Here is a 25,736-nt window from a genome sequence, read left to right as displayed (position 1 = left end):
ATCGCGGATTACGTAACGCCGCGGAGCCGAGGCAGTTCCGCTGTCTGGTGTGTACGCGGCGAGCTACTCCCGGCGCCGCCCGCTCGGCTCTCATAGCGCCCGCGACAGCGGCCCGGACGCCGCCTGGACATGGACTCCGCCGGCCAAGGTACCTGCTGGGCCGGGCGCCGCCGCTGCAGATGGGCGCAGGCCGCCCGGTGTTCTTGGTCTCCCGGGGTCGCGTCTGCGACTCTCTGTTCTCTCGGTCTCTGTTCACCCACCCCGCGGCCCCTCTTCAGCTCCCAGCCCACTGACCTCGAAGCTTATGATGGTCGTGGTGTGTCTTTTGCCCGCGGCCCAGACCGCTTCCTGGGCTCTCTCCAGCCGCCCTCCCGGTCTCCTCTGGGACCGCTTCGAGGTGTGGTTCCCTGGCGCCCGCCGTTGCTCCCGTAGTTTGGGTTCTCTTGCTCCAAGCAGGTCTCGCTTATGCCGCCCACCCCGCACCCTGCTCTTGCTTGCTCTGCCACCCCCCGGTCCTTGCGCTGGGCCGTCGGGTTCACGCTCTCTGGCCCTGGACCCAGTCCGAGGTGTTGAGGGCGGCTCCCGAGCAGAGAAGGGGTCTTCGCGTTCAGCAGAGCTCCCCTTGGGCAGCAACTCTGCTCGGAGCTCAGCCTGCTGAGCGGTTGCCTCATGGAGAGGGGTGGAGTGAGTCAGGGGCACACCCAGCATACCAGGCCTGTTTCCAGAACGGTCGCCCCAGAGGAGTATGAGATGGCCACTGAGGGACGTGGAGCGAGCCCAGGAGATTAAAGTCTTGAGAAGATGATACAAGTCTGCCTTCCATTTTGGGGCTCTAGAGAGGGATGCTAAATTTCTTTCTTTCTTTTTTTGAGACGGAGTCTTGCTCTGACGCTAGGCTGGAGTGCAGTGGCGCAATCTCAGCTCATTGCAACCTCGACCTCCCGGGTTCAAGCGATTCTTCTGCCTCAGCCTCCTGAGTAGCTGGGACTACAGGCACGCGCCACCATGCCCAGCTAATTTTTGTATTTTTAGTAGAGACGGTTTCACCATGTTGCCCAGAATGGTCTCGATCTCTTGACCTTGTGATCCGCCTGCCTTAGCCTCTCAAAGTGCTGGGATTACAGGTGGGAGCTACTGTGCCTGGCCACTTATTAAGCTTTATAATTTCTGGGTGCTGCATTATTCTGGAGGGTGTTTTTTGTTTGTTTTTGTTTTTTTGAGATGGAGTCTCTGTCGCCCAGGCTGGAGCGCAGTGGCTAGATCTTGGCTCACTGCAAGCTCCGCCTCCCGGGTTCACGCCATTCTCCTGCCTCAGCCTCCCAACTAGCTGGGACTACAGGCGCCCGCCATCATGCCCGGTTAATTTTTTGTATCTTTAGTAGAGACGGGGTTTCACTGTTAGCCAGGATGGTCTTGATCTCCTGACCTTGTGATCTGCTTACCTCGGCCTCCCAAAGTGCTGGGATTACAGGCGTGAGCCACCGCGCCTGGCCTTTTTTTTTTTTTTTTTTTAATTTTTTTTTTTTTTTTTAGGGGCAGCGTCTCTCTCTGTTTCCCAGGCTGGAGTACAGTGGTGCAATCATAGCTCACTGCAGTCTTCAACTCCTGGGCTCAAGCGATCTTCCTGCCTCAACCTCCCAGGTAGCTGGGACTATAAGACTACAGGCTCACCATGCTAGGTTAATTGGTCTTTCTACTTTTTTTTTTTTTTTTGGGACGGAGTTTCGCTCTTGTTGCCCACGCTGCAGTGCAATGGCGCGATCTTGGCTTACCACAACCTCTGCCTTCTGGGTTCAAGCGATTCTCCTGCCTCAGCCTCCCGAGTAGCTGGGATTACAGGCGTGTGCCACCATGCCCGGCTAATTTTGTATTTTTAGTAGAGATGGGGTGTCTCCATGTTGGTCAGGCTGGTCTCGAACTTCTGACCTCAGGCCATCTGCCCACCTCGGCCTCCAAAAGTGCTGGGATTACAGGTGTGAGCCATTGTGCCCAGCCTCATTTGTCTTTTTTTAAATAGAAGAGAAAGGCTGGGCTCAGTGGCCTACACCTATAATTCTAACACGTTGGGAGGCCGAGGCCGAGGCCGGTGGATCACTTGAGGTCAGGAGTTTGAGACCAGCCTGACCAACATGCCAAAACCCCGTTTCTACTAAAAATAAAAAAATTAGCCGGACATGGTGGTGCACTCCGGTAGTCCCAGCTACTTGGGAGGCTGAGGCAGGAGAATCGTTAGAACCCAGGAGGTGGAGGTTGCAGTGAGTGGAGATCGTGCCACTGTACACCAGCCTGGGCAGCAGAGTAAGACTCGTCTAAAAAAAAAAAATGAGAATCAGTGGATACGCTTCGTTTAGAAAGCGTTTGTTGAGTGCCAAGGAAGTGCACGGCTCCAGTCCTGTGGGACATTTGAAGGGAGTGAGATGCAGCCAGCTTTTAAGAAGAGTGTCTTTGTTAAGTGCATTCTATCTGGTTTCTTTGTGTTGTCTTTTAATTTAAAAGGCTTAGTTTTTCTTTTCTTTTTTTTTCTTTTTTTTTTTTTTTTTTTGAGACAGTCTCAAAAAAAAAAAAGAGTAGAGATGGGGTTTCACCATATTGCCCAGGCTGGTCTTGAACTCCTGACCTCAGGTGATCCGCCCGCCTCAGCGTCCCAAAGTGCTGGGATTACAGGTATGAGCCACCCCGCCCGGCCAGCTTTTCTTTTATTTTTTTAAAAAGAATTTTTTTTTGGCCGGGTGTGGTGGCTCAACGCCTGTAATCTCACGGGTTCAAGTGATTCTCCTGCCTCAGCCTCCCAAGTAGCTGGGACTACAGGTGCGTGCCACCACGCTAACTAATTTCGTATTTTTAGCAGAGATGGGCTTTCACCATTTTGGTCAGGCTGGTCTCGAACTCCTGACCTCATGTGATCCGCCTGCTTCGGCCTCCCAAAGTACTGGGATTACGGGCATGAGCCACTGCGCCCAGCAGTAAGCCTGTTTCTTTTCAGAATGTTCTGGTCAACAGGGAAAGTGTTATAATAGTCATGTGCTTGGATTTGGAGAGAATCGAAATAGACTATTTTTCCTTATGTGAAATCTTGTAGACTTTTAGTGTAGTCAGGAAGATGCATTTGACATGAAGAAAAAACAGTGGCTGCATCTGGCCAGGCGCTGTGGCTCACGCCTGTAATCCCAGCACTTTGGGAGGCAGAGGCGGGCGGATCACGAGGTCAGGATATCGAGACCATCCTGGCTAACATGGTGAAACCCCGTCTCTACTAAAAATACAAAAAATTAGCCGGGCGTGGTGGCGGGTGCCTGTAGTCCCAGCTACTCGGAGAGGCTGAGGCAGGAGAATGGCGTGAACCCGGGAGGCGGAGCTTGCAGTGAGTCGAGATTGCGCCACTGTACTCCAGCCTGGGCGACAAAGCGAGACTCCGTCTCAAAAAAAAAAAAAAAAAAAAAAAGTGGCTGCAGGAATTTGAATGTGATCTGGGTGTAGTTGAGGTATGTGGCGGCAGCACGCCGCTCTGCACCTCTCCGCCTGCTGGCAGCCTTCTGGCAGTGGGATGAGAATCAGGAGGTAAGTAAAGGGAATTTTGCTGACTCCCTGAAGGAGCTGAATGAGCAGCATGTGCTCCTAGTATGTAATTTTAGCATGTGCCCTGTCAGATGTGTTGAGAGGAAACTGATGCTTATTGTGTATATTAACCATATTAAGTTCCTTTTTTCAAAAAAAGTGGAAATGTTTCAGGGTATGGTGGCTTACACCTGTAATCCCAACACTTTGGGAGGCCAAGGCGGGCGGGTCACCCGAGGTCGGCAGTTGGAGACCAGCCTGGCCAACATGACGAAACCCCGTCTCTACTGAAAATACAAAAAGTAGCCGGCGTGGTGGTGTGCGCCTGTAATCCTAGCTACTCGGAAGCTGAGGCAGGAGAATCACTTGAACCCGGGAGATGGAGGTTGCAGTGAGCTGAGATCGCACCATTGCACTCCAGCCTGGGTGACAGAGTGAGCTCCATGACAAAAAAAAGAAAAAAAAAAGTGGAAGATCTGCTAGACTGAGCTGCTTTCTTTGTAGCAAGGGTTTCCTGCCTCCGAAGATAGTATTCTCACTGAGAAGCCAGAATTCGGGTTTGGCTGCCTTGGGCCGGCATTTCTCGTGCCCTGAAGCAGCACAAGTGGCATTGGCTTTTCATCTCAGGTGGCCTGAGGTGTGGCTGCTCTCGTCTACTGCCCATGCTGTCCTCACAGACCTTTCAGAGAAGAGGTGTTAGTCTCCAGGGTCTCACCCACTCCCACCTTTGCTTTTGTCCTGCTAGAGACCTCTACCGTATTTACTTGGAAGTAAGTAACTTATTTGACACTTTGTGGCCTCATTTTGTCTCTGGCAGATATCAACCTGAATTCTCCTAACAAAGGTCTGCTGTCTGACTCCATGACGGATGTTCCTGTCGACACAGGTGTGGCTGCCCGGACTCCTGCTGTTGAGGGTCTGACAGAGGCTGAGGAGGAGGAGCTCAGGGCTGAGCTTACCAAGGTGCTGTGGCTTGGCTGTCTGTCCTGGGTGAATTGGAGTTAAGGCCCTCTTGGATTAGTGAGAGGCCAGGGTACTGGCCATGCTTGGGAGGAATTGTCCTGGGTGGTCACCTACCCTGCTCTGTGTTCCCACTGGTAACGGGGTTCCCTTTGTATGTGCCCAGCTCCATGCGCTGGACTCAGAGCCACCTGGCAGTGGAGACAGGGTGTGACTCCCTTCCCATACCTCTGTGTCTGGCCCTTCCTAAGTGCTCCCTGAGGAGTGTTCACACATGAACTGCCTCTGAGCAGCCATCTACTGGGAGTGTCTCTGTTGGAATTAACACTTGATAATCATTTTTAAGACCCCATGAATCTCTCTGTCCTGGATCTTAAGTTTTCTTTTAAAAATACTTATTTTGGCTGGATGCAGTGGCTCATGCCTGTAATTCCAGTGCTTTGGGAGGACAGGGTGGTAAGGTGGGAAGATCACTTGAGCCCAGGAGTTTGAGAGCAGCCTGGGCAACACAGTGAGACCTTGTCTCTACCCCCAAAAATTAGCCAGGTGTGGTGGCATGTGCCTGTAGTCTCAGCTACTCAGGAGGCTGAGGTGAGAGGATTGCTTGAGGTCAGGAGGTCAAGGCTTCAGTGAGCTGTGATTGCATCCTGCACAGCAGCCTGGGTGACTGGATGAGACCCTGTCTCAAAAACAAAACAAAAACTTCTTTCTAAAAAGTATTTATGTGATCTTCTTTACGTGAGAGTCCCTTAAGAGTAATGTAGGAATTAAGAACAAAAGCCTCCAACCATAATTTTTAGTCAAACCAACTGCCAAGAGTTTTCTTTTCACCCTGTGATGTAGTTTAATTCCAGAATCTGGGTCCAGGCCTAGGTCTGAGTAAGGCTGGTTGTGCCGCTGAGACTGAGGACCAGGTTTCAGATCCTGAGGACATCACACAGCTATTTCTAGCCTAGAAGATTAAAGGAGAGTAGCAGGAAGTCCAAGGACACTTTGCTTTCCATTTAAATTCAGAACATGTGAGTTTAGAAACTAAATCCACAAGGTTTTTTTCAGAATTGAATTACAATAAGGTGAAGTTCTTTTTTTTGTTTGTTTTTTTTTTGAGTCGGAGTCTCTTTGTTGCCCAGGCTGGAGTGCAGTGGCGCAATCTCGCCTCACTGCAACCTCCCAACACCCAGGTTCACGCCATTCCCCTGCCTCAGCCTCCTGAGTAGCTGGGACTACAGGCATTCACCACCACGCCCGGCTAATTTTTTTGTGTTTTTAGTCAAGATGGTTTTTTTTTTTTTTTTTGGAGATGGTCTCGCCCTGTCACCCAGGCTGGAGTGCAATGGTGTGATCTCGGCTCACTGCAATCTCTGCCTCCCGGGTTCAAGCGATTCTCCTGCCTCAGCCTCCAGAATATCTGGGATTACAGGCGCGTGCCTCCATGACCATCTAATTTTTGTATTTTTAGTAGAGACAGAGTTTCACCATGTTGGCCAGGCTGGTCTCAAACTCCTGATCTCGTGATCCACCCACCTTGGCCTCCCAGAGTGCTGGGATTACAGGTGTGAGCCACTGCGCCCGGCCCCTACACTGTGCCTGGCCCCTACAAGGTGAAGTTCTGTATTGCTTTTTTTTTTTTTCTTGAGACAGAGTCTTGCTCTTTCTCCCAGGCTGGAGAGCAGGGGCATGATCTCAGCTCACTGGAGCCTCTGCCTCCCTGGTTCAAGTGATTCTCATGCCTCAGCCTCCCAAGTAGGTGGGATTACAGATGCCTGCCACCATAGCTGGCTAATTTTTTTTTATTTTTAGTAGAGACGAGTTTCACCATGTTGGCCAGGCTGGTCCCGAACTCCCAGTCTCAAGAGTTCCGCCCGGCTCAGCCTCCCAAAGTGCTGGGATTACAAATGCAAGCCACTGTGCGCAGCCAAGAAAAAGAATTTTTTTTTTTTTTTTTTTAAGGACAGAGTCTCACTGTGTCGCCCACGCTGGAGTGCAGTGGCATGATCTTGGCTCACTGCAGCCTCCACTTCCTCCTGAATTGAAGTGATTCTCTTGCCTCAGCCTCCTGAGTAGCTGGGATTACAGGCGTACAGCACCATGCCTGGCTAATTTTTGTATTTTTAGTAGAGACAGAGTTCCGCCATGTTGGCCAGATTGGTCTCGAACTCCAGACCTCAGGTAATCTGCCTGCCTCAGCCTCCCCCCATAGTGCTGGGATTACATGCAAGAAGGTGTTTTTTTTTTTGAGACGTTTTGCTCTTGTTGCCCACACTGGAGTGGAATGGTGCGATCTTGGCTCACTGCAGCCTCTGCCTCCCAGGTTCAAGTGATTCTCCTGTCTCAGCGTCCCGAGTACCTGGGGTTACAGGCGCATGCCACCACGCCTGGCTAATTTTTCTATTTTTGGTAGAGACGACGTTTCATCATATTGGTCAGGCTGGTCTCAAACTCCTGACCTCAGGTGATCTGCCCGCCTCGGCCTCCCAAAGTGCTGAGATTACAGGCGTGAGCCATCGTGCCCGGCCAAGAAAGAGGATTTTTAAAGAGAAGCTAGTCATATATGAGCTGAAGATACTGAGAACTCATTCTACGTGGTAAAGCTTTGAATGATGCCCCTTTCAGAGGTCATGTTCTTTTATTTATTTATTATTTTTTTTAAGACCTGAGAAAGTTCAAGTCTTCATTATCAGGAATTTTTCTGTTACTCAGTTCTAACTACCTTAAGCACAAAAGATAATTTACCTTTTGGTTCGTGTAACTGACTCTTGCCAAGGTTTGGAATTGACCTCAGGAACACAAGTGTTTTCTTAAGGGCACTTTTTCTGTCACCTGTGTCACTGTCCATCTGCCTCCTCCTCCCTGCATGTGGAATTCTATGAGTGCAGACGGTGACCGGCTGCCAACAGTTCCAGATTCTATTGTCCAAGCCCAGACCGAGAGCCCTGAGGGAAAAGGATCCTCACTGTTTTTTGTTTGTTTGTTTGCTTGTTTTTGAGACAGTCTCGGTCTGTCACCTAGGCAGGAGTGCAGTGGCATGATCTCGGCTCACTGCAACCTCTGTCTCCTGGGTTCAAACAATTTTCCTGCCTCAGCCTCCCGAGTAGCTGGGATTACAGGTGTGCACCACCATACCTGGCTAATTTTTGTATTTTTAGTAGAGACGGGGTTTTGTCATGTTGGCCAGGCTGGTCTCAAACTCCTGACCTCAGATAATCCGCCTGCCTTGGCCTCACAAAGTGCTGGGATTACAGGCGTGAGCCACTGTGCCTGGCCAGGGTCTTCACCGTTTTTTTTTTTGTTGTTGTTGTTTTTGGGATGGAGTCTCGCCTTGTCGCCCAGGCTGGAGTGCAGTGGCACAATCTTGGCTCACTGCAAGCTCCGCTTCCTGAATTCACACCATTCTTCTGCCTCAGCCTCCCGAGTAGCTGGGACTACAGGCACCCGCCACCATGCCTGGCTAATTTTTTGTATTTTTTAGTAGAGACGGGGTTTCACTGTGTTAATTATGTTAGCCAGGATGATCTCGATCTGCTGACCTCGTGATCCGCCCGCCTCGGCCTCCCAGAGTGCTGGGATTACAGGCATGAGCCACTGTGCCCGGCTGGTCTTCACCTTTTTAATACCATGCCCAGTCCCAGTAAAGAGCTTGGACAAGCCTGGCGTGGTCACCCTGGGCCATTCCTCATGACCACAAACGGACATAGTGATTGGGGGCTCTCCCAGAACCGTTTAGCTGTGGGGCATGGGACAGTTCTCTGGAGTCAAGTTCCTAGTACCAGATAAAAACAGATGTCTGCTGGCCAGGCGTGGTGGCTCACGCCTGTAATCCCAGCACTTTGGGAAGCTGAGGTGGGAGGATCACCTGAGGTTGGGAGTTCGAGACCAGCCTGACCAACATGGTGAAACCCTATCTGTACTAAAAATACAAAATTAGCCGGGCATGGTGGCACACGCCTGTAATCCCAGCTACTTGGGAGGCTGAGGCGGGAGGATCACTTGAACCTGGAAGGCAGAGGTTGCGGTGAGCCGAGGTCATGCCATTGCACTCCAGCCTGGGTGACAAGAGCGAAACTCCATCTCAAAAAAAAAAACCCAAAAACCAGATGTCTGCTGTAGATGCTGTTATTCCTAGGACGAGTTAATGCTTCGGTAAGCGGAAAGTTCTTGTGTAACTCATGGCACTGTGCATGAGGATGTTAGTCACTTCCTGCAGTAGTGATGGCTCATCATGTCAACTGCATGCTTTGCAGGTGGAAGAGGAAATTGTCACTCTGCGCCAGGTCCTGGCGGCCAAGGAGAGGCACTGTGGAGAGCTCAAGAGGAGGCTGGGCCTCTCCACCCTGGGGGAGCTGAAACAGAACCTGTCCAGGAGCTGGCATGATGTGCAGGTCTCTAACGCGTAGGTACCTGCCCCGGGCGCACCCCTGGGGGCTGAAGAGAACGTGCACCACACGTGCCCCTGGCATGCGGGGGCGTCATCATGCCCAGGGGCGAGTTGCAGCCATGGAATTGAGTGGCCTGTTTGGAAGGAGCCAGAGAGAGGCTCTGAGCCCTTGGCCCAGGGACTGTGCCTTATTTGTTCGAAAAGCTTGGTGTCTACATGTGTTTTATTATTTTTAGGTTTTTGTGTACTTTACTTATTTTTTATTTTTTTTGAGACAGAGTCTCACTCTATCGCCCAGGCTGGAGTGTAGTGGCGTGATCTTGGCTCACTGCATCCTCTGACCCCCGGGTTCAAGCGATTCTCCTGCCTCAGCCTCCCAGGTAGCTGGGATTACAGGCGCCTCCCACTGCGCCCGGCTGATTTTTTTTCTTTTTTTTTTTTGTATTTTTAGTAGAGATGGGGTTTCACCATCTTGGCCAGGCTGGTCTTGAACTCCTGACCTTGTGATCCACCCACCTCGGCCTCCCAGAGTGCTGGGAATAAAGGCATGAGCCACCGCGCTGACCTTTTTTTTTTTTATTATTATTATTTTTTGAGATGGTCTCGCTCTGTCACCCAGGCTGGAGTGCAGTGGCGCAATCATGATTTGCTGCAACCTCAACCTCCTGGGTTCAAGCAATCCTCCCAACTCAACCCCCCTCGTAGCTGGGACGACAGGCATGCGCCACCATGCCTGGCTGATTTTTTCATGTTTTATAGAGACAGGGTCTTGCTTTGTTACCTAGGCTGGTCTCAAATTTCTGGGCTCAAGAGATCCTTTTGTTTTGGCCTCCTAAAATGCTTGGGATTACACGTGTGGCCACCACACCCGGCTTATATATGTGTTTTAAAAAGGCAGACACACTGGCTAGTTGTCCCGGTGGAAAATGATAGGAAGACTGTGTTTCAGGGTCCAGACTTGAGAGAGCACTGATCAGGTCCTTAGCAAGAATGGTTTTTCTGTGGTCCTTATTGTGGCTGTGGCATGGTCACAGCCTCTGACCCAGATATGGCCATATGGGCCGGGCATGGTGGCTCATGCCTATAATCCCAGCAGTTTGGGAGGCCGAGGCTTTTGTATCACTTGAGGTTAGGTGTTCAAGACCAGCCTCACCAACATGGAGAAACCCTGTGTCTACTAAAAAATACAAAAATTTAGCTGGGTGTGGTGGTGCGCACCTGTGATCTCGGCTACTGGGGAGGGTGAGCCAGGAGAATCTCTTGAACCTGGGAGGCGGAGGTTACAGTGAGCCAAAATTATGCCACTGCCCTCCAGCCTGGGTGACAGAGCAAGACCCTGTCTCAAAAAAAAAAAAAAAAAAAAAAAATATATATATATATATATATATATATATAGGACCATATGGTCCCACAACCCTAGGGACTCTGACCCTCCCCGATGACGATGTGGTCCTACGTGACGACATGGTCCTGTAACCCTGGGACACCTGTCCCAGATGTCGCTCAGCTCTGAATTTGGGGAGTGCTGCTTTCTCACTTGACCCTGTCCACGTGGCTTCTCTGAAACATACCCTTCAAGGTGGAGGCGGGTGTGGAATGTTTCCCAGATGCCATGTTCCTACAGAAAGACAGAACAAGTCACATTTCATAAATCTCACATATGAGAGGCCCATGTTTTTGTCCTAGGATGTCATAAGTTTTGAATCCCAAGGGTGTTTTGGGGCTGTGGGCTGTGCCCTTCCAGTCCCCCACAGCAGTGCTGTTCCCCAAGAATCTCCTAGGGAGAGACCAAGGGCTACTGCCAGGTGACAGAAAAGGGAACGTCAGTTCCGCCACACCCACAGCTCACCTGGCGGCCTGGGGCCTGCACAGGGCCTGGTCGAGGCAGTGGACCCCATTTTTGGGCCGTCTGTGGAGTTGATGTTCCTGCCAGCTGGTCCTTCTCTGTCTTCCCTGGAACTTCACCTGCAGTTTGATGCCTGAGTTAAAATTGTTCTTCTAAATAATTCACTGTAGACTTTCTGTTTTTAGCTATGTGAAAACTTCTGAGAAACTTGGAGAGTGGAATGAGAAAGTGACCCAGTCAGACCTGTGAGTGCCTGTATCATCAGCACCTCCTCCTTCCTCCTCTCCGCCGCCTGACACTCAGTCGGGGAAGGGGGCTGTGCACACTTGGCACAAAGCTTGTTTTGGTATTTGCTGGCTGTTTTTTCTTACTATAACTTTTCTTCTCGCAGGTGAACCATCCTTTAAACTTTTGTGGAACAGGGAATAGTAGCTGAGAGAAACTCACTCAGCCACCTGACCACACTTAAAACTCCCCTCTGCCTGATACGTGTCCCTTATGTAAGAGGCCTGCACTGGTCCTGGCTGTATCTTTAACTAATAGAGCTCCTTGGCTTCCAGCAGTGCACAAGCTGGACGACACCACTTGGCCTGGTTTTGTTGGTGGCTAATTTTTGTTTGTTCTAACCCTAACCCTTTTCCCTGCTTAGCTCCAGCTGTTGGGTTCTCAGAATTGCTTTCCCCCTTTAGGGGTAGTTCTTGAGTGGAGGGCGTGGTGTAGGATATGCTGGTGGAAATTTGAAATCCTCACGGTCTGGGAGGCACCGCATTGTCGGAGCATCAGCCAGTGTGGATCAAGTGTGGATAGTTTCATATGTGTGTGTCAGTGGTGTATTTCAGAGTGACTCCTAATATTTGGAGATCCTTAAACTAGATAATAGCACTTCATTTACTTGTGCTCTGATCTGATTATAACGTCTTTAAACTGAGGAGGGGAATATTTTTAAATAGTCTCTGTGGGATTTGTTCATCTGTTATTTAGAAGGAAGCGCTGTAATGGTTGCCACAGAACATGGGCAGAAAGTCCTCCCATGTTGGGCTGAAAGGAAGTGGTTGCTGCCGAGCTTGTCTTGAAGGTCCTGGGGGACCAGGCTGGCACTCTGTGCACGTGGAGCCTTTGCGTCTGGTGTCACAGTGGGAGGCTGATGTCAGGAACCCCGGGTGGTTCCCAGCATGTTGCCCTGGGTATTCCAGGGACCCCGGCGGTTTGTGGGCATGGCTACAGCAGCCATCTGGGTGCTCTGGGGACCCGGTCGGTTCATGGCATGTTGACCTGGGTGTTTTTTTTTTTTGTTTTTGTTTTTGTTTTTGTTTTTTTTTTTTTTTTTTTTTGAGACGGAGTCTCGCTTTGTCGCCCAGGCTGGAGTGCAGTGGCGCCATCTCGGCTCACTGCAAGCTCCGCCTCCTGGGTTCATGCCATTCTCCTGCCTCAGCCTCCCCAGTAGCTGGGGACTACAGGCGCCCACCACCATGCCCGGCTAATTTTTTGTATTTTTAGTAGAGACAGGGTTTCACAGTGTTAGCCAGGATGGTCTCGATCTCCTGACGTCGTGATCCGCCCGCCTCGGCCTCCCAAAGTGCTGGGATTACAGGCATGAGCCACTGCGCCCAGCCTGACCTGGGTGTTCTAGGGACCCTGGTGGGCGGTGTCTTTTGGGCTGCGTTGAACAGTGACTTTGCTGGGCAGCAGATGTTTCCTAGGTTGGGACAGTGACGGTCATCCTTGCAGTTGGGGCATCAGGCAGACGCACAGTGCAGACTCAATCTGAAAATAGTCTTAGGAGACTTCAGTGCTGTTTTGTAAAACCAACTGACGTAAAGCTGCCGGGATCCTATTTCAAACAAATAGTGTTTCAGAGAGCTTATTACAACACTCAACATCCCGACCCCTCTGGAGAAACCTGTGGCTCAGCATGGAAGCATATGGCCAGTGCATCACCTGGCAGAGGCCATTCCCCTGAGTTCTGTGGGGAGAGCTGTCAAACTGACGGCTCCAGAGTGGAAGTGTTTCTGCCAGGACGGCCCAGGCCGAGGGCGATGGTTTCTGGTGGGACGGCCCAGGCCGAGGGCGATGGCTTCTGGTGGGGCGGTTCAGGCGGAAGGGATGCGGCTCGGGAGGTGGGGCCTGAGGATCTGGCCATGGCGTGTGCTCTTCCTGGCTGGTGCCTCTCCTAGTCAGCTTCAGGAGATGGGCTGTAGGTGTGCCTCCACCGCCTAGAGTTCTTGCAAAGGAAGGCAGTAAAAGCTCCCTGCATCCTGACCCACATGTTTGTAGGTCTTTTCCGCCATTGGCACCCTGGAGGATGGATGGGAAGGAGAACGTGGCCGGTGGGTGGAGGATAGCGCCGGTGCCTGGCCCCATGAGGCTGCGATGCGGCCACATTCTCAGTGGGTCATGTCTGAACGCGAGAGCAGCTGTGTTCTGCGAGTGGTGAAATGATTGCCTGTTGCATTCTGTTTATAGGCAGAGGTAACTAAAAACCTCAGTGCTGAGAGGGGCATTATATAGATCCTGCAGTTATGAGCCGGTTCACTTGGAGTTGTTTTGGTTGCAGGTGACAGAAAGCACGACTCAAGGTAGCATCAACCAAACAGGGAGGTGGGAGCACTCACCTGGTGGAGAAGTCCCTGCCCCCACTGCTGCAGCCCAACAGTGTGGCCCCATATGGGTCTCCCTGGACTAATGGCTGTGGCCTTGGAGGTGGTGTGCTCTGGCCAGGCCTGGATCATTTGTCCACCCTGAGTGGGAGTGGGGGCAGCCCCCAGAGACAGACTCAGGAGAGGGGGAGTGCAAGGATGTCTCCCAGATGCCCTGTGCTGCCAAGGGGACAGCTCACTGGCAGTGGGACGAAACTGCTGTCTGTCCAAGGCTCTCTTCCTAGAAGGTCTTAGGAACTTCCAAATGGGTGCTGGCTGGGGTTGCCCGGCCCGGTGCTCTCAAGGAGAGCTGAAGCTAGTTATTGGGTGCCGATGCTGGCTCTGACCCCTGCCCCTTCCTCCCCGGCTCAGCTTCCCCATCTACCATGGAGTAATAACAACCCAGCCTTCTGGTCCACTCAGGAATGTGTATGCCTGTGTGTTTGAGGCTCTCAGAACATGCCTGCAGCGCTGTGAGCCTTGGAAGGGGGCCTCACAGCTGCTGCCACCACCTCGGAGGCCCGGGATGGGACTGAGAAGGGGGAGAGGTCAGAGCCACAGCTGTCGGGCAGGGACCTGCTGTAGGAAGAGAAGGCCAGGGAGGTGCTGGTGGTGGCCTCAGGCTGTGCAGGTGATGCCCATTGTTTCCAGGGCCATCCCAGTTTGGAGGTTCCTGTTTCTAGAGGAGGTTCCCTTGTGACCCCTCATTTCCACACCCAAGCAATGCTGAGGGCGTTGGGGCCCCCAGGGACTTGAGTGTGGTTTATGACATGGCAGGGACTGACCACAGTGGCACCTCGTGTCAGTGGTCAGTGGGTCCTGAGGGACCCTCAGGACCCTCCTCCTTGTGTGGGTGGCACTTCCCCACCCACAGGTCACACTCAGAACCCGCATCTCATTCCAATCCTTGTGTGGGTGGCACTTCCCCACCCACAGGTCACACTCAGAACCCGCATCTCATTCCGATCCTTGTGTGGGTGGCACTTCCCCACCCACAGGTCACGCTCAGAACCCGCATCTCATTCCAATCCTTGTGTGGGTGGCACTTCCCCACCCACAGGTCACGCTCAGAACCCGCATCTCATTCCAATCCTTGTGTGGGTGGCACTTCCCCACCCACAGGTCACACTCAGAACCCGCATCTCATTCCGATCCTCCTTGTGTGGGTGGCACTTCCCCACCCACAGGTCACGCTCAAGACCCGTATCTCATTCCGAAGGCCGGGCACAGGCAGTTGTTTTCTCTCCAACTTCGGTTTCCCCATCCCCACTCTCAGGGCACAAATGCACGTGTAGCTTCCCCATGCCTACTCTTTAGGCACAAATGCAGGTGCAGCTTTCTCATCCCCACTCATTAGGCACAAATGTAGGTGCTGTGAGGACTTTAGAATCCTCTGCTGCAGGTGACTTTGCTTCAGCGAACCACAGAATGTTCACATGGTTTTATGCATTTGTTATTTCAGGGAAAATCAAGGTTAAAGATGTCTTCAGAATTTGTATTTTTCGGCTGGGCACAGTGGCTCACACCTGTAATCCCAACACTTTGGGAGGCTGAGGTGGGCGGATCACGAGGTCATGAGATCGAGACCATCCTGGCTAACATGGTGAAACTCCGTCTGTACTAAAAATACAAAAAAATTAGCCGGGTGTGGTGGCGGGTGCCTGTAGTCCCAGCTAGTCAGGAGGCTGAGGCAGGAGAATGGCGTGAACACAGGAGGCGGAGCTTGCAGTGAGCCAAGATGGTGCTGCTGCACTCCAGCCGGGGCTACAGAGCAAGACTCCATCTCAAAAAAAAAAAAAAAAAAGAATTTTTATTTTTGAAACTAAATGTAGCAGGTCATTAGTTACTTATAACTGGTGTTTTATTAGTAAAAAAAAAAATTTAAAAACAGCCATGGTTCCAGCTGCACGGAGCCTGGATGGGAAAGTGCATCCTCTGGGCTGGGCGTGGTGGCTCACACCTGTCATCCCAGCACTGTGGGAGGCTGAGGCGGGTGGATCCCCTGAGGTCAGGAGTTCAAGACCAACCTGGCCAACATGGTGAAACCCTGTCTGTACTAAAAAGACAAAATTAGCAGGGCGTGGTGGTGGGTGCCTGTAATCCCAGCTACTTGGGATGCTGAGGCAGGAGAATCTCTTGAACCTGGAGGCAGAGGTTGTAGTGAGCTGAGATTGCACCACTGCACTCCAGCCTGAGTGACAGAGCGAGACTTTGTCTCAAAAAAAAAAAGAAAAGAAAGAAAGTGCATCCTCTGGTAGGCCTTGGGCTGGGGGCAGGCATGAGAGAGCTGTGCTGGGAGGTGCTGCCAGGGCACACTTGGTGGGTCACACGCTCCTATCAACTGTTTGGGGGCTGGAGAGTAGTAGCACTCAGCTAACACGGGCCTCCTGTAGGGAGTGGTGGGAGGGCCTGTGAGTAAGGGCTCCCGAAGGCCCGTCGTTGGGACCTGGTGTCACCAGTGGGAGCGGGAGGAGCCTGCGCCTTCTCTGGCGTCAGTCACCCCAGATGCCACTCAGGGCTTGACTGGGTTTGCCAGCTCTCCAGATTGGCACTGGTAACGCTGAGATGGTCCTGGGAGCCCGTCTCCATTCAGCCTCGAGTTCCCTGGCTTCACTGAGGGAGGGGCCGTGATGAGGTGGCTGTGGGTTCGCATTTTGGGCTTTGTTATGTCGGAGTCTGCTCTGTTTTGTGTTTATGGTGGCAGCTGGATGAGGGCCAGCGACTTCAGGTGTTGGCTGTCATGGTGGGCCCAACAGAATCCCTGCAGCCACAGCATCCTGCCTGCTGCCCTTTGCCTGTCCTGCGGATGCCGAGGCCCTGAAGCTTTGCTTTGGTGGGATGTAGAGCTGGAGGGGATAGAAGCGGGGCCTTCACTAGGGGCCAGGACAGACCCTTGCACTGTGAAAAGAGGCCTGGGAATGGAACTGTCCGATGTTCTGAAGGCACACGGGGCCCCGCCGTCTGGAGCAGGGGCACCTTGCGGGCTGCATGGCCACTCTGTGACGCTCGTTCCCCACAGACGTGGTTGAGCTTGCATTTTCTCCCCTCAGCACAGTCTCATTTGGGAAGAGGAAAGGGAACCTTGCACGCATGGGCCGGTCGGGGCACTGAGAGGCCTTTCTGCTCTGGCACTGCCTGCCAGGTGTGCACCTCAGGGGGCCCGTCTGCTCTAGCAGGCAAATGGGGCATGTTCTCTGTAGTCAGAGGGGCTGTGAGAAGACAGGAAAGCGGGCTTAGTAGGTATCAGGCGAGTGGGTGAAATTGGATTGTGAGATGAGAAAGCAGCGTCATTGCAGGGCTAGGGGGCCGAGACTCGGCAGGGTCGCTGAGAGCTCAGTGAGTGAGCAACGCACAGGCTGCTCCTCGCTGCAGGGGCCTTTGGGGGCCGAGGGGCTCTGGGCCTGCACCCCCTCTGTAGACACCTGGCAAGTGTCCACCCCTTGCCCTAGCTCCTTTCCTCAGTTTTCCTCGGGTGTGCTTTGTTTGCTTGGCTGTGGGTGGTGACCCGCCCATGCTGTCTGGTTGATTTAACTGGTGTGTCTTCCAGCTACAAGAAGACTCAGGAAACTCTTTCACAGGCAGGACAGAAGACTTCAGCTGCCCTGTCCACAGTGGGCTCTGCCATCAGCAGGAAGCTTGGAGACATGAGGTGAGACCCAACCCTGACTCTGCTGCCCTGAGACCTGGCCAGGAGTGAGATGAGGTGTCGGAGGCGCTACAGGAAGCCTGCTTGGAGATCAGGGCTCAGATGCACTGGCTCAGGGATGTGGCCATCATGGCCCCGACCAGTCTGTGTGCGGACCCTTGCCTGGGAGGTTCGTCCATCTCCGTTGGCTGCTTTTCTGCCATTTCTGTGTTCTTCAAGGAGGGTTGGCTGCCACTGCTGTTGGGTAACTTGTGGTGCTCAGCGTTAGTGAGGGAGGAGTCTGCACCTTGAAGACTCCTGCACTGAGAGGCAGCGACTCCAGCCTGGGGGTCAGAGTCAGGTCAGCGTGGGACAGCAGTCCTCCACCATCTCCAGGACGGGGGCTCGGCATGGTACTTCCTCAGGGTGTTTCCCAGGTCTCAGAAAGTGCAGTCAGACGCCAGGAGGCCCTGAATGAGCCTTCTCTCCCAGAGGCTGGTGAAAGCCTCCTGGCCATCAGAGGTCCCTCAGCAAGCAGGGCTGGGGCCAAGGAGTGAGCAGGGGGCCGGCGCTTTGTGGCTGGCACGTTTGCTCTTCCTTCCCTGTTCTAGGCTCCCTGACCACAGCATGGTGATGAGGGGATTGAGCCGGAAGCCTGGGTATGATGCTTGGCTGGGCTACCTCCTGGCTGGGCACCCCAGCTGGGCCTCGAGCACACCTTCTTTCACAGGGGTTGTAGGAGTGGATGATACAGGTTGTCGCCATCACCAGCATCCTGGCCCCAACTTCTGGGTGCTGCTGCCCACCGTGCCCTGACCCCTTTCCCATTCTCAGAACTGGTCTTCTGGCTTTTGGATCTCAGAGAGCGCCTCCCTGTAGCTCTGACCCAATCCTGGCAAAGATGGGTGCAGGATTCCTAGAGGACCGGTGTATGGAGCACAGTGCTGACCCCACTCAGCTCTCCCCTCTTCCCCTCTTGTGGCCCCTGCAAGATTCAGAGATACATACATCTGCTGGGCTGGCTCCCTGCCTGCCTGCCTGCCTGCCTGCCTTAGGTCAGGTATGTCCTGCCTGCCTTAGGTCAGGTGTGTCCTGCCTGCCCGTCTGTGGTTGCCAGGTGGGGGTCGTCCTGCGCCAGTGTTCTCTCACCTGACCACTGAGCCACAGGCCAGGACGCAGACGGCCACACACACCCAGGGACCCACCCTGCCAAGCAGAGGGGATGGCCACTGCCTAGGAGCTGTGCCCACTTTTATTTTTGTTTTTTTGAGGTAATCTACCTTCCCGTCCCTGCAACTTCTATTTTGTGAAGTTTTAAACCTCTGGAGAAGCTGCACAGTCATCAGTACGCAATGTGTGTTTCCTCTGTCCACCCTCACACGCCCAAGGCTCCACACTCCCCAGCAGCTGTGATTTGGGAGGTCCTTGTGGGGCACCCTACAAATGCAGGTCTTCCCCACCACTGCTGAGCTTTGGACCCAGGAGGGACCCCCTGAGCTTCAGCTGAGCCCAGCCTCGCAGGGCTGTTTTCTTCCCGAAAATGCTGGTCTCACCACAGAGCATCTTCAGGAAGTAACAGGTGTCTGTTGTGCCTAAATTATGCTGGCCATCAGGAGGCGTTTGCCCACTCTTAGTGTCCATACTCCCTTTTGAGTTTGTTGAGAGCATCGTGGTGGAAATGAAGGGGCATGCGGAGCCCTCGGCACTGATTGGAATAGCCGTGCACAAGCCAGTCCTGGGGTTTTGATCCGGGCATTTGATCCTGGCCTGTTTTTCTCTGGAAGCACAGGGACACGGTCGTAGTTCTCCGTCTGCTCCTCCTTCTCTGATGGAGAGAAAGGCTTTTGCTCTCTGCTGAGTCCTGGGGCTGGCAGCTGTCCCCTGGTGTCGTGTAGCCTCAAGGCATGGCTGGCAGTGAGCAGAGTTCCTGTTACAGTGACGCTGGCACAGCTGTCAGTGTGCCCAGCCACACTGTGCCACGTGTTTGCACATGTGCCCTGGTATGTGGGGCCAGCTGGGTGAGCGGGGCCTCAGGCTGACCTGGGAGGAGCCAGCTCTCTCCGATTGGCTGGCCGTGTTCACGGTGCTCGTGGAGGGTCCTGTTTGCTGGTGTGTCTTGCCCTGCTTGCTCCTCTATGTTTGCAATGGTTGTGGGAACTCTGACGTCTGGAGCCCCTGGTGTATCCCCATCATCTCCCCAAGCAGTCACAGGTGGTTTCTGAGGTCTGGGCCCATTCACCTCTTGACTTAGAGACTGAGGTTGAGAGCTCACTGCTTCCTGAAAGTGAAAATTGGGTTCTGGGGTGTTTATATCATGGGTTTAGGGCTGGATGAACCCCAGCGGACCCCTACTGACTCTTGGGCGGAAGTCCCTCCAGACAGTTGCGCAACGCCCGTGTCCATGATGGGCCTGTCCCAGGGCAGCCCCAGTCTGTGAGGCCTTTGGTGTGCCCTGGGGCACAGGTGATGGGGATGGGAGGAAGGGAACTGGATTCAGGTCAGAGTGGGGTGTTTACACCAGGGTCAGGTCACCATCTGGCTCCCTGGTCTCAGATGAGGCATCGGCCCTCTCAGGACCTCGGGCTAGTTGAGCATTTCTCAGTTCTTCAGTAGCTCCCTCCGTGTCAGAGTGGGCCTGGCTGCAGTGAGTGGCGGCAGCTGCCCTTGGACACACAGGTTTCCAGGTTGGCGTCTGTGTGCATGGATGGAGTTCAGAGCAGAAATGCTCAGCGCCAAGGGTGTCCCACATCCTCCTGCGGCGCGTGTGCCCCCTCAGCTGATGCGCTTTGGGGAACACGGGCCGCTCGTTCTGTGGAGCTGGCCAAGCCCAGCTGTCGTGCTGTGGCACGTTTCATACCTGTGCGCTGCTGGATGGGCCCGTTGTGCTCCAGGTGCTGTGACTTCTCCAAACAGGTGTGCCTTGGGGCATAAGGCGTGGACAGGGCGTGGACCCAGGGGCCTGTTGTGCACAGCCGTGAGGCTGAGCAGTTGCTAGTCAGGAGCTTGCGAGAGCCTCCTGTTGACTCAGGACTTGAGGAGACTGGAGACAGGGCTGCTCTCCCTGGTGGTGTGCGGACTGGAGGAGCTGTCCTGGAGGGTCTTCCCCTGCTGGGCCTAACTGAGCATGAGCAGGGGGCCTCCCCGGGGGCTCCCCGAGGAGGGCTGTGAGTGGGTGCTGGCCTCCCTTGCTTACACTTCGTTTCCTCTTTTCTTCTGCTGCCACCTTCCAGGGCTCATCCATTTTCACACTCCTTTAGGTAAGGTTGAGCCTGGACACACCTGCGGAAGACTTTTCTCTGAATTGGGGCAGGGTGGACTCTGGCAGGGCCCGTGGGCGGCTGTGCTGGTAGAGGGCAGGTGAAAGTGGGGTCACCCCTTCCAGGACAGCAGTGCCAGCCAGGCAGTTGCTGCATCTCGGGGAGCAAAGCAGCAGCATGGGATTGATGCAGAGGCCCCCCCAGAACCCCCCGGCCCTTCTGTGTCCCCTCCTCGTTCCTCCCCCCAGGCTCACAGGCCGCCTGCTGCCGGGTCTGTGAATAACTGGCCTGGTCTCCAGGCCTGAGTTTACTCCTGAAAAGGAGCCTTTTTTTTTTTTTTTTTTTTTTTTTTTTGAGATGGAGTCTTGCTCTGTCGCCCAGGCTGGAGGGCAGCGGCGTGATCTCGGCTCACTGCAAGCTTCGCCTCCCAGGCTCACGCCATTCTCCTGCCTCACCCTCTTCGAGTAGCTGGGACTACAGGCGCCCGCCACCACGCCCGGCTAATATTTTTTTTTTTTTTTTGAGACAGAGTCTCGCTCTGTCGCCCAGGCCCAGGCTGGAGTGCAGTGGCACAATCTCGGCTCACTGCAAGCTCCGCCTCCCGGGTTCACACCATTCTCCTGCCTCAGCCTCTCCGAGTAGCTGGGACTACAGGTGCCCGCCACCACGCCCGGCTAATTTTTTGTATTTTTTAGTAGAGGCGGGGTTTCACCATGGTCTCGATCTCCTGACCTCGTGATCTGCCCGCCTCGGCCTCCCAAAGTGCTGGGATTACAAGTGTGAGCCACCACGCTGGCCTTTTTTTTTTTTTTTTTTTTGAGATGGAGTCTCGCTCTATCGCCAGGCTGGAGCACAGTGGTGCGATCTCGGCTCACTGCAACCTCCAACTCCCTGGTTCAAGCGGTTCTCCTGCCTCAGGCTCCAGAGTAGCTGGGATTACAGGTACGAGCCACCACGCCCAGCTAATTTCTGTATTTTTAGTAGAGACGGGGTTTCACCATGTTGGCCAGCATGGTCTCAATCTCCTAACCTCGTGATCCACCCGCCTTGGCCTCCCAAAGTGCTGGGGTTACAGGCGTGAGCCACCGCACCGGGCCTCAAAAGGAGCCTTTTCACGTGGGAGGGCTGTGCCAACTCTCACCACCTTCCTGTTCAACATCTGTCCTGTTTCCTTGTTTTCCTTCAGATGGAGTTTTGTCTTGTTTATCACCTGAGAGCCCGTAGGTGTGCCTCCCACAGGGCCCTCCTGTGGACCAGAGCAAGCTCCTCTAGGCCAACCCGGGGCACCGCCAGCACGTGCCCTTCTGGCTGGAACCGGGAGGTCTAGAGCCAGGCCCAGAACAATCTGTGATTTCTTGTGTTTTTACTTGACTTGGTGGTTTCTCTTTTGCCGAAAGGTCCTTACTTGCCGAAGTCAAGTAAGGACATCTGAAGGCTATTTGTACCAAATACTTTTCAAAAGCCCAGGCCTGGTCTCCTCACAGCTTCCCATGGCAGTGCTCTCCCCCTGCCCGGTGCTATGCGCTGGGCAACTTGGGGTGCCCCCCGTGAGGCCAAGGGAGGACCCTGGGGTCGAGTTTCCTTCGAGGGCATTGTGTGGAGGGGCAGGCAGCTCGCTCCAATTGCTGGGAGTGGGGGAATCCCATCTCTGCCCATCCCCACCAAGTTGGGGTTGTGTGTGGATCTTGGTGTTAACTCTTACTTCCTTCTCTGCTTCTGCCATGCTTCCAAGCAGCAGCTACTCCATCCGCCACTCAATAAGTATGCCGGCCATGAGGTAACGTATGCCTGCTTGCTGCGGCTGCAGAGCCGGGAGTCTCTGCTGGGGGTTGGGGCGGCTCCTGCCGGTTACACCTTGCCCTTCCCATATCCCTGCATTAATTAAGGACGCCATTCCCTTGGCAACCTCTGATGGCTAAGGGCTGGTAAAGACCCCCTCTAGGCTGACGAGGAAGAGCTGGTAGGGGGTCAGGCTCTTCACCTGCAGCCTCCAGAGGAGATCCTTGTGTCAAAGTGGGCCGTGTCCTTTCCAAGTCCTGACCCTGGCTGCCTGCAGTGGATGGGGTGGGGTTCGAGGGGCTCGCACACAGATCCTGGCACTTGCCCTGGTGGGCTGTCACTCAGGACACTTTACGGTCTCAGTCTTCACTGGAACACCCAGAGCTGTGGTCCTTATTCTGTGCCTGTCAGGCACCGCCCTGACTCTCAGGATTCTGTGCCTGCGCCATCAGCACCGCCCTGACTCTCCTTGTGGGGACTCCGGCTGGGTGTCGCAGACATGCTGGCCTCTAGAGGCCCCGGGCCTGGGAGGGGTATCTGGTTGTGTGGGAGGGACCGAGTGGGATGGAGCTGGCCTGCTTTCTCCTCTTGTGTCCTTATCACTCTGCTGTCCCAGAAGCGTCCTTGGTCTTCCCTTCGCTTCTCTGAGAGATGTGCGTGAAGAACTCCAGACCTTTAGGAACCTCAGTACAGGAGGCCAGGGTGTCCCTGTAGGGTACAGCAGAGAGGGGCCGACAGCCCCCAAACTGCACAGACATTTCGTAACCTCAGTACAGGAGGCCAGGGTGTCCCTGTAGGGTACAGCAGAGAGGGGCCGACATCTCCCCAGCTGCACAGTCAAGGGGTTTCCAGTTGCCTTGTGTGACGTCTGGACCTGTCCTGTGGTTGTTGGGCATGGCCGACCTCACTCCTGACCTGGGGAGTCTCCGGAATGACCTGGCTGTCTCACAGTTTTGCCATGAGATCTTGGGATGTTGTTAGGGACCCTTTGGAGGCTGGCCCTAGCCCTGAGGCCCTTCTGAGTTAGGACAGCAGCACAACCCTTTCCTCTTGACACCAACACTCTTCCCTCTCTCTTTAAAGGAACTCTGCAACCTTCAAGTCGTTTGAGGACCGAGTTGGGACCATAAAGGTAATTGTACCCAGACTGTCTGATTGTCTTGGTAAGGTGTGACCTGTCACTTAACAGCAACTTGTTTATTATTAGTCATTTAGTCATTGTAGACTCACATGCAGTTGTGGAAAGTAATGCAGAGAGGTTCCTTGTGCCTTTTACACAGTTCTCTCCTGCGACGACATCTTGGAAAATCCTGTAGTGCAGCCTCCCCACCAGGACATTGGCACTGACTCAGGACACGGAACGCCTCCACAGTGCCCTTCCTGGTCCCCACTGCCCTTCCTGGTACCTTCTTGGCCATGCCGACCTTCCTCCCCCCCTACCCCCGGCAACCCCTAGTCCACTCTCCCTTTGTATAATTGTGTCATTTCAAGAATGTCACATAGGCCGGGCGCGGTGGCTCACGCTTGTAATCCCAGCACTTTGGGAGGCCGAGGCGGGCGGATCACAAGGTCAGGAGATTGAGACCACGGTGAAACCCCATCTCTACTAAAAAATACAAAAAATTAGCCGGGCGTGGTGGCGGGCGCCTGTAGTCCCAGCTACTCGGAGAGGCTGAGGCAGGAGAATGGCGTGAACCCGGGAGGCGGAGCTTGCAGTGAGCCGAGATTGCGCCACTGCACTCCAGCCTGGGCGACAGAGCGAGACTCCGTCTCAAAAAAAAAAAAAAAAAAAAAGAATGTCACGTAAATGGAACGATACAGTGTGCAGCTCTTTGGCATTCGCTGTCTTCCTTTGGCATCGTTCTCTGGAGACCTGTTCGGGCTGGTGCCCGTCCGTGATTTGCTCCCTGTCCCTGCTGAGCAGTGTTCGTGTTACACAAGCTTCTGTAGCGCATTGAGCATGGGCCTGGGATCTGCCTTGTGTTGTGTGCTCTGTCTCAGGTTTTTCTGTCTTCATTTTTTCTCTCCTGTAGTCTAAGGTTGTGGGTGACAGAGAGAACGGCAGTGACAACCTCCCTTCCTCAGCAGGGAGTGGTGACAAGCCCCTGTCGGATCCTGCACCTTTCTAAGCCTGTGGTTGCTTCACCCGCTGCAGAGCACACGCAACACACCCTCAGCATCACAGCCGCAGCTCTGTTCAGCGGAGCAGCCAGCCAGGGCGGATGAGCAGAGCCGGCTTTGAGGACAGTCCTGCCCATCCACATGGAGATGTGGCTGCCGCGTTCGCATGAATTTAAAGAACACAGGCTTGTACACAGATGTTTTACACTCAAGTTTGTAGATGAAACAGATCACTGTGCTGTCCTTCCTAGGGGTGCAGGAAGTGGACAGGATGGAGGATTTGAAAGAATATTGAGCCAAAGCCCAGGCTCCCTTTGGGAATCATGTTAGCCCATCAGAATGTTGAAGGATTGAAGGGTTCTAACCATGAAATAAGCGGCATTTTCTGACTTCTTCCTCCTCTTCCCTCCCTGACTCACAGAAGGAATGCAATCACCCAGCAAGTCCTACCTGTTAACGCAATTTTTTATCTCAAAATGCCAAACGAGAAAACTGTCCATTTTCTGAGACCCCCAGAAGGGAAACTGATCCTCAGCAGCTGCCTAATTGTCACCCTAATCTAGCTTGAACGGAAGCAAATTCATTCTGTTTAAATGCAGTGGACTTTTCAAAAAGTTTAAATTAGGCAAAGCAGCTTTAGCCTCATAAAATATTATTTCTTTGGACTCAAGCTGAAATACAAGCCTTACATTGCCTTATGCTTTATTTTTTTCTAATTTTTATATGTATATAGATGAGGGTTCCTTAATGGTTGTGAGCATTGTGTGGAATTTTACACCTGGCCTGCGTGGCAGCCTCTTCCAGTTGGGGTGTTTTATTTCACACACACTCCATCCCAGTATACAAAACCTGCTTCTCTTCTCAACCGTGGCAGCTGCCACTGGCTCCCCTGCCCTGCCCTAAAGGGCTCTTGAGCCTCTGGGAATGGGAGGGGCCAAGAGAAGGAAAACCCTGTCTTTAGCACCCTTTAAAAGAGCTGTGCCCCCCTTCTCAGTGCTGCCTTTGCATGGGCCTGGCCCTGCTCACATTCGTCAGTGACTCCAACCCTCCTGCTTGCTGCACTTGGGATGAAACCACCCCACAGGTCAGGTGGAGGGTGGGGCGTGGGCATCAGCTAGGATTGCTGTTGCCTTTTTCTCAGGAGCTACAAAGATCTCTTCCTGTTACTAAATGGTCACTCCCCAGCAGCCTGTCTTGCACACCAGGGCCCTGCATGTCAGACGGCGTGGTCTGCAGGGGCAGCTCTGTGCCTTAGTGGCCTGCCTGTGGTGTGCCTGGCTCTGCCACTCCCAGGAGGGGAAGGGCTGCTCAACTCAAGGTGTCCTGTTCGGTAGAACAAGTGTCCTCTGACAGCCGTGTCCCCGGACAGTTCAGACACCCTTGGGGATGGCATTCCACACACGACAAAGATGCAGGGGCCAGGGAACCCCAGCGCTCGGTGCCCTTTGTCCAGGGTTAAAATCGGCCTGTGGGGTGTGGTGAGAAGGCAGGTTGTGCGGTTGTTAACTGATGTATCTTTTCCTTAAAGTTATTATAATAATGGGTAATTTGCCAATAAAGCATTCCTTTGGGGGAAAGTCCA

The 25,736-nt window shown here is 53.6% G+C and overlaps 1 protein-coding gene across 10 annotated transcripts; it reads left to right on the top strand.

Annotated features, from left to right (window-relative positions):
• Positions 1-25,736, top strand: TPD52L2 (TPD52 like 2). 10 transcript variants are annotated; one of them, XM_055264967.2, is made up of 9 exons: positions 18-148; positions 4,373-4,518; positions 8,757-8,905; positions 10,922-10,981; positions 16,920-17,021; positions 20,228-20,254; positions 21,990-22,031; positions 23,117-23,165; positions 24,067-25,736. In XM_055264967.2, the coding sequence occupies exons 1-9, from the start codon at positions 130-132 to the stop codon at positions 24,160-24,162; spliced, it is 690 nt and encodes a 229-aa protein (XP_055120942.1). In that variant the 5' UTR covers positions 18-129; the 3' UTR covers positions 24,163-25,736. The 10 variants fall into 10 exon arrangements, with proteins under 10 accessions (XP_055120948.1, XP_055120942.1, XP_055120946.1 ...); XM_055264971.2 differs by lacking the exon at positions 10,922-10,981; XM_055264970.2 differs by lacking the exon at positions 20,228-20,254.

Source organism: Symphalangus syndactylus, chromosome 24 (assembly GCF_028878055.3).
Source record: "Symphalangus syndactylus isolate Jambi chromosome 24, NHGRI_mSymSyn1-v2.1_pri, whole genome shotgun sequence".
Classification (NCBI taxonomy): Eukaryota; Metazoa; Chordata; class Mammalia; order Primates; family Hylobatidae; genus Symphalangus; species Symphalangus syndactylus.
This window is presented reverse-complemented; position numbering and strand designations above follow the sequence as displayed.